Raw genomic sequence first — 13344 nt, forward strand, 5'->3', positions numbered from 1 at the left:
TGGATAGATGGGTGGATGGATAGATATGGATATACTTACAGATATGAATGGATGGATAGATGGATGGGTATGTATAGATGTATTTATGGATATCAGTGGGTGGATAGATGGGTGGGTGGATAGATATGTATGTATTTGTGGATATGAATGAATGGACAGATGAGATGAGTGGATGGATGGTAGATATAGATGTATGTTTGGATATGAATGGATGGATAGATGGGTGGATGGGTAGACAGGTAGATGGATGGATATAGATGGAATAAAACAAGGAATATTTGGACACTCTACCTAAAACAAGGTAGGAGGAAGTGAGAAAGCGCTGGTTTTAGAGTCAGATGGCATACCTCTTTAACTTCAGTGAAGTCGCTTAGGAGTTTATTGCCTAAATTTGTATATCTTTGAAATGGATAAAAATGCCAACTTTATAGGACTTCTGAGAGAGAAATGAGATAAACTAAGTGAAAAATATTGAATATTATAAACCTTCATAAGTATGAGCAATTATGTTAAAAGTAGAACATCGCTGCTGTGTTCACCCCTCACCTGCCATCCTCAGTGAAAGCACAGGTTGGGCTAGAGCAACAGGATTCAGGGTCTGGAGGTCACACCTGCCATCTGGAGCCCTTGATCCTTTGGAGCAGATTTTTACCTCTTGGAACGTTCCTATTTGATTTCAGGCCAGCCTCTACAAATACATTTTCTTCCTTTCTTTCTGACGTTCTGACTCTCCACTTACCCGTTTTGCAAGGGATATGTAAGGTAGGAGCTGAAGCCCTGTGTGTGGGTCACATGATCCATGCAGTTTTTGAGGAGGGTAGCTTGTGTTCTTTGTGATAGCTCAGTTTTAACAACTCTGACCTGTTCAAGGCAGGATTATCTCATCAATATCTTAGGGCAGGCAGACCTTGCTTCCAGTTCTTACAGACTCAGGGGAACACCAGAGGGGAATGACTTTCCTCCTGAGAATAGCCACTGTCCCTTCGTTTGTTTCCTTTTCTAGGCAGCCTGCAGTCTAGGAAAAACTCTCTTTAACCAAACACCTAATTGCCTCCTAAAACCTGAGGGAGGTGTTACTAAAGGGCAGTACACTTGAAAAAAACATTTGGTTCATTTTAGGCTGGTGCCATGCGTGCATGCGAAGAGTTGATGCTTTTGTTGGAAACTCAGGGAAAATGGGCCACAGAGCAGATGGAGTAAGTCGAGCCCCTGACCAGCAACTCCTGTGTCAGCCTTTCCCAGAGATCTGTTATATGGTTTGAAAGGATGTAAGTTACCGCAGCACTGGAGGTTATACTAGTGTACAAAGACACAAGTCAAAGCCAAGTCTTAGTGGTTTTAAATTGTCCATGCCTCATCTCTCTCCACTTGCACAGAAAATTGCAAGTTGATAGCTAGTGAAATCTGGTTGTCAGATTTTTTTTATCCAAAGGACCTAACTTTAAACTCTGTGATACCCGTTAAGTATATGTTATATGTAATTCCCACGCTGGAGCTATCTTTTACATTGCATATCTTTTACATAAGTGGATTGTTGATCTTGCTACAGGACACCAGTTCAGAACAGACCCACTTATCTGGATTGGATAATGCACATCTATTTGCTCAGAGTGTTGTGTGTGCATGTGTGGGCTCTGGCTCATGTCTTGTCATTGCCAGCCAGAGTCTTGTCCCCTGGCTCTGGCTGATGGGGAATATGTAGAATAAAGTCTGGCCTCTAGTTTCTTAACACTAAGGGAGAAGAGGACCAGCAGCTGTTTCTGTTTAATGGTGATTATCTTTGGGATTGTGAGTTTTTTGAAAACTTTTTGCTCTTACTGCTTATCTGCCATTAGTTGCATATTGCTTTTTAAGGGTAAGGAAGCCATGACTTTACATTGTAATAAGGAGGACAGTATATTAAGGAGGAAAATGTTTTTCTCCCTTTTTTTCTTATTAAGAAGAAAAAGAGTGCTAGGCACGATGGCTCATGCCTATAATCCCAGCACCTTGGGAGACTGAGGCAGGAGGATTGCTCGAGTGCAGGGGTTCAAGGACAGCCTGGGCAACGTGGTGAAACCTCGATCTACAAAAAAATACAAAAATTAGCTGGGCATCGTGGCATGCCCCTTTAGTTGCAGCTTCTAAAGAGGCTGAGATGGGAGGATTACTTGAGCCCAGGAGGTCGAGGCTGCAGTGAGCCATGATCACACCACTGCACTCCAGCCTGGGTGACAGAGAGAGACCCTGTCTCAAAAAAAACCTGTTCTTTTGCCTTTAGTGAGCTAGAGTCAGGGAATAATTTATATACCTAGGATACATCTGTTATTTAGCAGAAAGCAATGGAGAGCTTTGGGTTATTTCATCTCTTTGCTTTTAACAAAAGTGTATTTTCCCACGTCTGATTTTGCCTGCCCTGAACTTAGCCATGTTGAATCCACTAGGTTAGGGTTAGGGTTAGCCTGTTGCCCAAGCTTCTCAGTCACTTGGTTTGTACTGGGGCTGAACCACTCTTTAAGCAGTCTGCCTCTTGTCCCTGAACCTGATCTGGCCATGGACTTGGGACCGAGGAGCCCAAACCACAAGGGGAGGCGGAAGTCAAGACAGACGGCAGGGCTGGCAACAAGAGACACCATTCTCGTGTCTAATGTAGTCTTGCATTTCACCAGTGTCCTTTCACACCCTACTGGGTACCCAGCTGAGTGTCAGGAGGGCCTAGTCATGCAAGAGGTTAAGACATGGCAGTAAGGAAGGGCTGGTATAGGTTCTTTGGGACAGTTGAAAATGTACATTGCCCAGAATTGCTGAGGCCATCAAATGTATTGGTAAAACCCACACCTGTTTTTAAACCACAGTCTGAGGTACCCCTTTCTAACTAGGAGGCTACTACAGAAGAGCGGCCTTCAGCTGTGCTTGGAGAACCAGCTGCATCACAATCACGAGGCAGCTGGTGAAAATGCACATTCCTCAGCCTGCCTCAGACCGATCTAATTAGAGTCACTGGGATGTCCTACTATTCCCCATGCAGTTCCGTGTAATGTCTTGGCAACCAGATATTCCATTTCCCACAACTAGAATTATTATTTATATAAGAATTTCATGATTAGGAATTATCTCTTAAAAGCCATTAACAGCCTCTGTATTTTTTCTTCTTTCCGTCTAGCAAATTATCAAGCACCTACTTCATATTTTGGCACATGCTGGAAATGATTTAGTGGCGTCCGGGAAGTATGGTGGTTTTCAGACTTGTGGCCTTGGAACCTTGAGGACTTCAAGGCCGTGACTGTGTCTGGAGTTGGGGGAGGAGGTCAAGCTTGGGAGAAGTTGGGCTCATGGCCTTCTTCTCCCACATCAACTCGGGCAGCCCTGTTTTCTGTTTTGAGTTGCCATATATGAATTCTTTTACAAAATATATTTTCCTTTCATTAAAAAAGGGTGGGAGGGGAATAAAAGAGACAGAAGGAAAGTAAAAAACAGACTTAATGATGTTTGCAATCTCATTCGAATCTCAATTTCTACAATTTGCTACTTGAACTTGTCAAAAATCATGTTCTAAAGGAAGATCCCTTTTTTTGCCTTCATTTTATCACTTCTCACATAAAATAAGACCTGGTGGTTCAGGGTTCGGTGTTGTAAATAACCTGTCAAAATCTCACGGAGAAGTATTCCCGCCACCAACCCTGCCACTAGTCTACTCATGATGAATCCTTTCATGTAATGGCAGGCAAGTAAATTGGTATAAATTGTTAGTCATTTTCCAAATGATAATGATCACTGGTGCAGATGACCAAGTTACTTGGAAATAGTTAAACAGAGGGCCTTCACCTAACGATACTGTGTATGCCTTGGAAGGGCCGACTAGGGCTTCTGAGACAAGGAAGCCATGATTTAATGCAACAGCATTGGGGTGGAGGATTTGCAGAGCTTGTTTTGGGGTAGAGGAGAATGCAGAATCTCCCCTCTCTGAATCATGGCTTATTCCTCGGAAACCTGTCATTCACAAACCCAATTATGTGCAGGTAGAATGTCAGCTCTGACAGAATGAAACCAATGCACTCTTTGCATTTTTTTTTGTTTTGTTTTGTTTTGTTTTGTTTTTAATGAAATCCTGCTTTACTAGCAGGTTCTATTTTCATAAATGTCTATTTAAAAAAAAATCCAAATCATGTATTTCCCCACACACCTCTGAATATGTTTCATTCAGGTGAAAAGCTTTAATCAGTGTGTTGAAAGAGAGCTGTTGGGTGTTGCTGTGTATGTTTTACCAAAGAGGGAGATATACAGGAATGAAGAGAAATCCTCTTAGTGTTGCCTCTGACCGTCTACCCCTTCTGAGAGTCTGGGCCTTGGGTTTCCAATTTATAGATGGAGGTTATTAAATTAGCCATTTTCAAAGCCTGCCATGGAATCACTCAAAGGTTGAAAATTCTTTACAAAGAAAAATGTCTTGCCATGGAGTGCCAGTTAATTATAAATGAGTGGAAGGCAGGCAGCTAGCATGGAAAACAGATAAGGTCCTTGTGGCTTTGATTTACAATTTAGCATTTAGGGTTTTTTTTTTTTTTTCCTTTGTTCCCCCCTCCTTGGTTTTGCTTTTGTGTGTGAGGTGGTTGTTTTTGTTGCTATTGTTGTTCAGAAGTAAAAGAGTATTCTGTGGTTGGAATCAGATAGATTTTCTATAAGTAACTTTTTGGTTCAGTGGTCAGATAGAGCCTGCTTTGAGTCCCTGTTCTGCTCACTATTTAGGGTCGATTAACTGCTCTGAGCAGTTCAGTTGCTTAACTGCTTACAAGCCGCTGAACCACTCTGTGCCCTTGTTTTCTTCTGTGGGAAGTGGAGATAATATTTCCTTTCTTGGAGGACTGATAGGAGAGTCTGGGATCATGTATGTAAGGTATAAAGCAACTCATATGGCTCTGCGTATGCCCCCTCCCTATCCTGCTGCTTCTTTTTGATTTTCTGTGGCACTTGCTGCCTTTAATATACTATGTGATTGAATGGCTTGTTAAATGTATTCTATGTTTCTCCCCTCTGAGAACGTAGGCTGAGAGGGCAGGGATCTTTGTCTTGGTTAGGTACCCAAGTACCTAGAGCAGGCCTTGGTACCTGGTTAGTGCTTGGCAGTTATTTGGGTTTGTTGTTGTTGCTATTGTTGTTGTTGTTGTGTGTATGTGTGTGTTTTGAGACAGGGTTTCACTCTGTCACCCAGTGCAGCAGTGTGACCTGGGCTCACTGCAACCTCTACCTCCTGGGTTCAAGCAATTCGCATACCTCAACCTCCAGAGTAGCTGGGAATACAGTTGCTCCCCACCATGCCCAGCTGACTGTGTGTGTGTGTGTATTTTTAGTGGAGACAGTGTTGCACCATTTGGCCAGGATGGTCTTGAACACCTGGCCTCAAGTGATATACAGCTTCAACTCCCACCCCCTTCTCTTTTCTGTTTATCTTTCTACTTGTTGGCGCTCATTCTGGATATGATTATGCATTCCTTCTTTGCTTTCTTCTTGTTTTTATTTCTTCTCCTGGAGTCTCAGTTCATTAGATCATGTCCATCTAACATTAGTGTGCTCTTCCCTCTATAATTATTCCCTGAATAAATGAGTTTCATTGGTGGATATATTGGGACTGAATTTGGTAAAGGTTTTCTACATTTCAGTGTTCAAGTATGACTTTCTAGTAAAAAGCATTAGTCACCAAAAAGCTTACTCAATTTCCTTAAATACATTTAAACTTTTTTTCCTTGAGTCATAAACTGGCATAAAAATTTCTTGGGGGAAATAAACTGACTGCTTCCCAACAGACCTGACCGCTGTACAGTAGCTGGTTAATTAAAGACTTACTGTTCAAATGAGTTCTGACTATTTTTAAAAAGCAATGAGCAGGGCTTGGATGGAAATTCTTTGAGTTTGGAGATGCAAAAACCAAGGTGTGTATTCTGTCTGTGTATATTTCTGATCTGATGAGAAGCAGGAAATGGGGGAATCTGACAAGCCTAACTTGGCCAGACTAAACTGATTTGGTTTCTTCAAGTACATTTTTGTGTCAAAATTCACACACAACACGCTAATACAATAAGGACATAAAACAACTAATTATCTTGATAGACGCAGAAAATGCGTTTGACAAAATCCAACACGCTTTTGTGGTAAAAACAACAAGCTAGCATAAAAGAGAACTTCCTCTACCTGATAAAGATCATCTGCAAATAACTCACGGCTAACATAATACTTAATGCTGAAAGACTGGGTGCTTTCCCTTAAGATCAAGAACAAGACAAGATGTTCACCCTTGCTGCTTCTGTTGAACATTGTACTAGAGGTTCTAACCTTGGCAATAAGACATGACAAAGAAGTAAAAGACATCATATTGAAAAGGAAAAAGTAAAACTATCTCTATTTGTGTACGATATGGTCTTATATATAGAAAATTCTAAAGGAAAGGACACACACAAACACGCGCGCGCACACACACACACGTGCCTAAACTAATACAACTAATAAACGATTTCAGCAAGATTGTATGATTCAACCTCAATATAAAAATAATTTATGTTTCTATACAATAGCAATCTGAAAATGAAATTGAGCACAATTCTAATTGTAATAGCATCAAAAAGCTAAAATACTTAGGAATAAACTTACAAGAAGTGCAAGCCTTGTGCCTAAAAACCACAAAATATCATTGAAAGAAATTAAAGTAGATTTAAATAAATGGAAGGATAGCCTGTGTTCATAGATTGGCAGACTTGATATTAAAATGGCAATACTCTTCAAATTGATAAATTGATCTACAAAGTGTATCTATCAAAACTGTAGCTGGCTTTTTTTTTTTTCTTTTTGCACCAATTGACAAACTAATCCTAAAATTCATATATTATGAATGCAAATGCAAGGGACCAAGAAGAGCCAAAACAGTTTTTTAAGAGAAGAACAAAATTTTATGACTCATATATACTTCATGATTTTAAAACTTACTACAGAACTGCAGTCATTAAGACAATGTGGTACTGGCACAAGGATGGACCTGCAGACCACTGGAATAGAACTGAATATTCAGAAGAAACTCTTACAGCTCTGGTCAGTTGATTTTTTTGACAAGAGTACCAAGGCAATTCAATGGGGAAACATTATCTTTTTCAATAAATACTGCTGAAACAACTGGATAGCCACATGAGGATGAAGGTAGACTCCTACTTCGTGCTATATGCAAAAATTAACTCACAATGAATCACAGACCTAAATGTAAGAGCCAAAACCATACATCTCAAATTAAAATGTAAGAATACATCTTTATGACCATGTGTTATGCAATGGCTTCTTAGAAATTATTTAAAAAACAAAAGCAACAACAAAAATAAATTAGTCTTCATGAAAATAAAAATCTTTCGTGCTCAACATATGTCATCAAGAAAAGTGAAAAGACAGCCCAGAAAATGGAAGAAAAAATGTTCCTATCATATATCTGATAAAGGACTTGTATCAGAAAATAAGTGAAGAACACTTAACCAATGAAAAAAAAAATTAGAACATAACCCAGTGAAAAAAAATGGACTAAGGACCTGAATAGACATTTCTCTATTCTAAGAAGATACATAATAAACACATAAAAAGCTATTCAACATCAGTAGCCATTAGGGAAATGCAGATCAGAATCACAGTAAAATACTGTTTTATACCCACTATAGTAGCTAAAATAAAAGAAGACAGACAATAACAAATGTGACAAGAATGTGGAGAAAATGGAATACTCATTCATCAATGGTGAGAATGTACAAAGGTGCAGATATTTTGGAAAGCAGTTTGGCAGTTCCTCAAAATGTTAAATCTAAAGTTGCTATATGACCTAGCAATTTCATTTCTAGGAATATACCCAAGAGAATTAAAAACATATATATGACTGAACAGCAGCTCACACCTGTAATCCCAGCACTTTGGGAGGCCAAGGCAGGTGGCTCATGAGGTCAGGAGTTTAAGACCAGCCTGGCCAACATGGCGAAACCCCATCGCTACTAAAAATACAAATATTTACTGGGCGTGGTGGCAAACACCTATAGTCCCAGCTACTTGGGAGGCTGAGGCAGAAGAATTGCTTGAACCTGGGAGACAGAGGAAGCAGTGAGCAGAGATCACGCCACTGCACTCCAGCCTGGGTGACAGAGCAAGACTCTGTCTCAAACAAACAAGCAAACAAAAAATTAGCCAAGCATGGTAGCATGCATCTGTGTGGTCCCAGCTACTTGAGAGGCTGAGGCAGGAGGATCACTTGAGCCCAGGAGGTCAAGGCTGCGATGAGCCATGATTGCGTCACTCCATGCCATCCTGGGAGACAATGAGACCCTGTCTCAAAAAACAAAACAAAACACATAGCCACACAAAAACTTCTACGTAAGTAATCGGAGCAGTATTACAAAAGCCATAGGTGAGAATAGTCCAAATGTCTACCAACTGATCAATGAAAAATGTGATGTATCCATGCAATGGCATATTATGTAGCAATAAAAGGGAATGAAGAATTGGTACATGCTACAACTTGGATGAACCTTGAAACATCATTATGTATGAAAGAAGCCAACTTCAAAAGACCACATATTATATGATTTCATTTATATGAAATGTCCAAAATAGGCAAAACTATAGAGACAGAAAATAGGTGGTTGTCAGAGCCTGGGGGACAAGGGGATATGGGAAGTAACTCCCAATGCTCCTGGGGTTTCTTTTTGTGGAGGATGAAAATGCTCTAAAATAAAATAGTGGTGATTTACAATTCTAAATGTATTAAGAGTCTGTGAATTGTACACTTCAAAATGGTGAGTTTTATGGTATGTACATTGTATCTTAACAAAGCTGTTATTAAAACATTCAGGTATATCTGGGGATTAAAATTCTGGGTTCTTATATCACCTTTATAAGGTGCTACTGAAACTAATAATTAAAAAAAAAAGTACACATGAAATAACTTGTTTCCTTAAAATTTTCCTCCTCTATTCTTTTCAGTCTATTTTATTGGTGGAAGCTAGAAATGCTTTTGTGTTGCTGACATCAACATATTTATTGCTTCATCATTTCTGTAGCTATGGATAAGAGAACAGATGGTAACCTTAAAAGAGAAATGTTCAGTTTGGGAGATTTTTATCTTTGGCTGCTACCTTTTGAAATAATTCACATGCATGATCTTCTTGTATATAAAAAACCCCACCAACATAGGGAAAATTTGGGTTTCTAATTAGAATTCCAAACCTACAGGGATCTTTAGTGGAGGTGAAATTGTCTTTCTATGAGATCTTAGGGCCAGATTTGCTTCATGAGAAAAAAATATGTTTGCTCTTCTTCTTAAAGAAAATTTTACCTGCATTTTTAAACCACTTTTTTTTTTCATTTTCCAGGGCTTAAGAACCTTTTATAAAAACAGTATGTTGTCAGTACTTGTTAAATCTACAAGTAATATTTCAGCAATTAAATATACAAAATACAGCATATGTATTTTGTATATTTAATTGCTGTTTCCATCAAGGAAATTGTGATCATGGGCCATATCCAGTGGTCTACTTAGTAAAATAAAAACTATATTACCATTCCACTTGGGGTATTGATTTAGAAGAGAAGGCTGGGGTCCACATGTAAACCCCCTTAGCTTGCTTACCTGGTGGCCTCTGACCTTTCATGCTGTTTTCACATGCATGTGCCACACCTTCTGCAAAGACAGGCATGTTCTGGATCGCTGCCCATGGTGCCTTTGTCTGAAGCCCATTGCCAAGGAATGTGTTTACGGTTTGGCATCCAAGGGCTCGTGACTGGCAGGCTCTTGAAAAAAAAAAAAAGGTTTATTTTTCCTTCTTTCTAACCTGCTACCTTTACTGCCTGCAGGAAGATCTGCCTGCACTGCAAGTGTCCCCAGGAGGAGCACATGGTGACAGTGATGCCGCTGGAGATGGAGAAGACCATCAGCAAACTCATGTTTGACTTTCAGAGGAACTCGACCTCAGATGATGACTCAGGCTGTGCCTTGGAAGAGTATGCCTGGGTCCCGCCGGGTCTGAAGCCTGAACAGGTACCATTCTGGACTGGAGCATACTGGCAGTTTAGGTGTTTCACTTTGTCTTGCTGGCCTTTCCTAATTCCAGTTCTGTAGGAAGAGCAGACTTTGCTGATTCAGAGAAGTGGTGGAACTAAATAAGTTGAAGATGACAGGGACCCAATGGAAAATGATGAAGGGAAATGAAATTGAGCCAGGAGTGATCCATTGCTAATTCATTCTGTATTGTCATCATTAACTGTTACCAGGATTGTCTAGAAACGTCTCAGAAACATGGGCCTTAAAACATTAGAGCCCGGGTGCAGTGGCTCACGCCTGTAATCCCAGTACTTTGGGAGGCCGAGGTGGGTGGATCACGAGGCCAGGAGATCGAGACCATCCTGGTCAACATGGTGAAACCCCGTCTCTACTAGAGATTCAAAATATCAGCTGGGCATGGTGGCACATGCCTGTAATCCCAGCTACTCGGGAGGCTGAGGCAGGAGAATTGCCTGAACCCAGGACGCGGAGGTTGCGGTGAGCCGAGATTGCGCCATTGCACTCCAGCCTGGGTAACAAGAGTGAAACTCCGTCTCAAAAAAAAAAAAAAAAAACAAAAAAACATTAGAGATTGAAACTTGGTTTTGAGGGTGGAGAATAAGAGTTCTACATTGGCTCTGAGTCTTTACAGTAAGATTCTTTAGAAAAAAGAGTGAGGAAGGGCGAATTTTCCTTATTCTTCCTAGCGATTATGCTGTGTTCAAATATTAAGTTTTTGGCCTCACTTTATGAAGAAAGATGCTGGCATTTCCCGAAATCTCTCAGCACCACCCAAAGACTGCAAACATTGTTGACTTGAAGAAAAGACCTTTGTGGCAGATGAAATCAGCCACCCAAGTATTATTTGTTTAACTAGCAAGATATTATTTAAAGTTTTGATTAGTCCGGGCACGGTGGCTCACACCTATAATCCCAACACTTTGGGAGGTCGAGGTGGGTGGATCACAAGGTCAGGAGTTCAAGACCAGCCTGGCCAAGATGGTGAAACCCCGTCTCAACTAAAACTACAAAAATTAACTGGGCATGGTAGCACATGCCTATAATCCTAGCTATTCGGAAGGCTGAGGCAGAGAATTGCTTAAACCTGGGAGGCAGAGGTTGCAGTGAGTCGAGGTCACACCACCGCACTCCAGCCTAGATAACTGAGCAAGACTCTGTCTTAAAAAATAAATAAAATTAGCTACTAACACTTTTAAATGAGGTATTTTTCATGTAAGGGAAGGTATACCACATTTTTCTCAGTGACACATAGCCTCTTTTTTTGTATTTGTTGGTACTTAAAATTTTCTCCTCTACCAGCCCCATGTTGTTTAAGAAGCTCTTTTATAAACTGGGTATTTTCATTATCTTTCCTGTGAGACTCTGAAGTGCCAGAATCTGAAGTGTTTGACCACTGTTGACTTTCTCTGACACATAAAATTTCTTTCTCAGGACATCTTCTCTGTGTCTGTCAAAACGTTTTAAAGCTTAAACAGCCATTGAAATTTTAACTCAGGAACTTTAGGTATGATAATGCTTTTAGAGAAAATTCTTTTTTCTAAGTCTTTTTTTTAACTTTTATTTTCAGTTCATGGGTACATGTGCAGGTTTGTCACACAGATAAACTTTTGTCATGGGAGTTCATTGTACAGATTATTTCATCACCCAGATATTAAGCCTAGTACCCATTAGTTATTTTTCCTGACCCTCTCCCTCCTCCCAGCCTGCACTCTCTGATAGGGCCCAATGTGTGTTGTTCCCTGCTCTGTGTCCATGTGTTCTCATCGTTTAGCTCCCACAGCGTGAGAACATGGAGTATTTGGTTTTGTTTCTCCATTAGTTTGCTAAGGGTAATGGCCTCCAACTCTATGCATATTTCTGCAAAGAATATGATCTTGTGCTTTTTTTGTGACTACATAGTATTCCATTGTGTATATGAGTCAAATATCTAGACTCTATAAGGAACTTAAACAAATTTATGAGAAAAAAAACCCATTAAAAGTGGGCAAATGACATGAACAGTTACTTTTCAAAAGAAGGTATGCATGAGGCCAACAAGCATATGTAAAAAAGCTCAACATCACTGATCATTAGAGAAATGGAAATCAAAACCACAGTGAGATACCATCCCACACCAGTCAGAATGGCTATTATTAAAAAGTCAAAAAAATAGCAGATGCTAATGAGGTTGCGAAGACAAAGGAACGCTTATACATTGTTGGTGAGAGCATAAATGAGTCCAGCCATTGTGGAAGACAGTGTGACAATTCCTCAAAGATTTAAAAAACGTTAATACCATTTGACCCAGCAATCGCATTACTGGTTATAGACCCAAAGGAATATAAATTGTTCTGTTATAAAGACACTTGCACATGTTATATTCATTGAAGCACTATTCATATAGTAAAGATGTGGCATCAACCTAAATCCCCATCAGCGACAGGCTGGATAGAGAAAATTCTTCATAATTAAGGAGAACCCAAGAATTCACCAATAACTTAAGAGTGGTGATACTAATATAATGTCATTGATTAACCATTGCTCATTTTCATCTAATTTTGAAGTTGCAAATTGACAGATGAGATCAGGGATACAGTATTTGTTTAGCCAGCAAGGTACTATTTTAAAATTTAATTTGTTACTAATATTTCAAAATTAGAGATTTTTCATGGAAAAGTTTCTACGTGTGTCTTGAAAATTTGAAGATCTGGAGTCTCATTCTTGTAAGGATATAATTGGCTGGAGTTGAGTGATGACCATTCCTTTTACACAAAATTTGATCACACCAAATCATCCCAGTCTCTACAAAGTCCGTTTTATCCTTTTGTGTTACCTTCCTAAACCCTACAGGCACTTCAGTTTTGTGATCTCTGTTCTAAATCTCACCACAGGAGAGAAAATGTCTTAGAATAGAAACACTCTCAGAAAATAATCTCCATGAGAATTGAAGATAATTCTCTGTTGGGTTATTAACAGGAAGAAAGGAGTGCTTTCTTCCATTTGTGAGTTGAGGTTACATGTTTCTTCTGTTTTAGTAAAGATTTTATTATTGAATAATTAGATTAAGAAGAATGAGAGTGTTCGAGTTTGTTTAGACACTCAGAGAGGTAGTGGCTGACTGAGTAACTTTGTTTGACATTGCCATTTTACAATTGAACAATGCATTTTCATACTTAGATACACCTGTGAGCTTGTTTCATTTTCCTGCTAACCTCATTTCCAACAACTTCTAAGCAGCCCATTTTTCTTTTGTTCACCTGAAGGACAGTACTTCCTGCTAAATTGGGCTCTGAATTTTCCATAGTTAAGGTTTT

General features: G+C 39.6%; 1 protein-coding gene across 6 annotated transcripts in view; it reads left to right on the plus strand.

Moving 5' to 3' along the window:
- PRICKLE2 (prickle planar cell polarity protein 2) overlaps positions 1-13344 on the plus strand; it is a 364780-nt gene that overhangs the window by 243004 nt on the left and 108432 nt on the right. For all 6 annotated transcript variants that reach the window (XM_017527345.2, XM_037738027.1, XM_017527347.2 and 3 more), the window contains one exon: positions 9844-10027. In XM_017527345.2, coding sequence (XP_017382834.1) covers positions 9844-10027 — 184 coding nt within the window. The remainder of the gene's footprint in view (positions 1-9843; positions 10028-13344) is intronic.

The sequence above is a fragment of the Cebus imitator genome, unplaced genomic scaffold (genome assembly GCF_001604975.1).
Source record: "Cebus imitator isolate Cc_AM_T3 unplaced genomic scaffold, Cebus_imitator-1.0 Scaffold48, whole genome shotgun sequence".
Lineage (NCBI taxonomy): Eukaryota > Metazoa > Chordata > Mammalia > Primates > Cebidae > Cebus > Cebus imitator.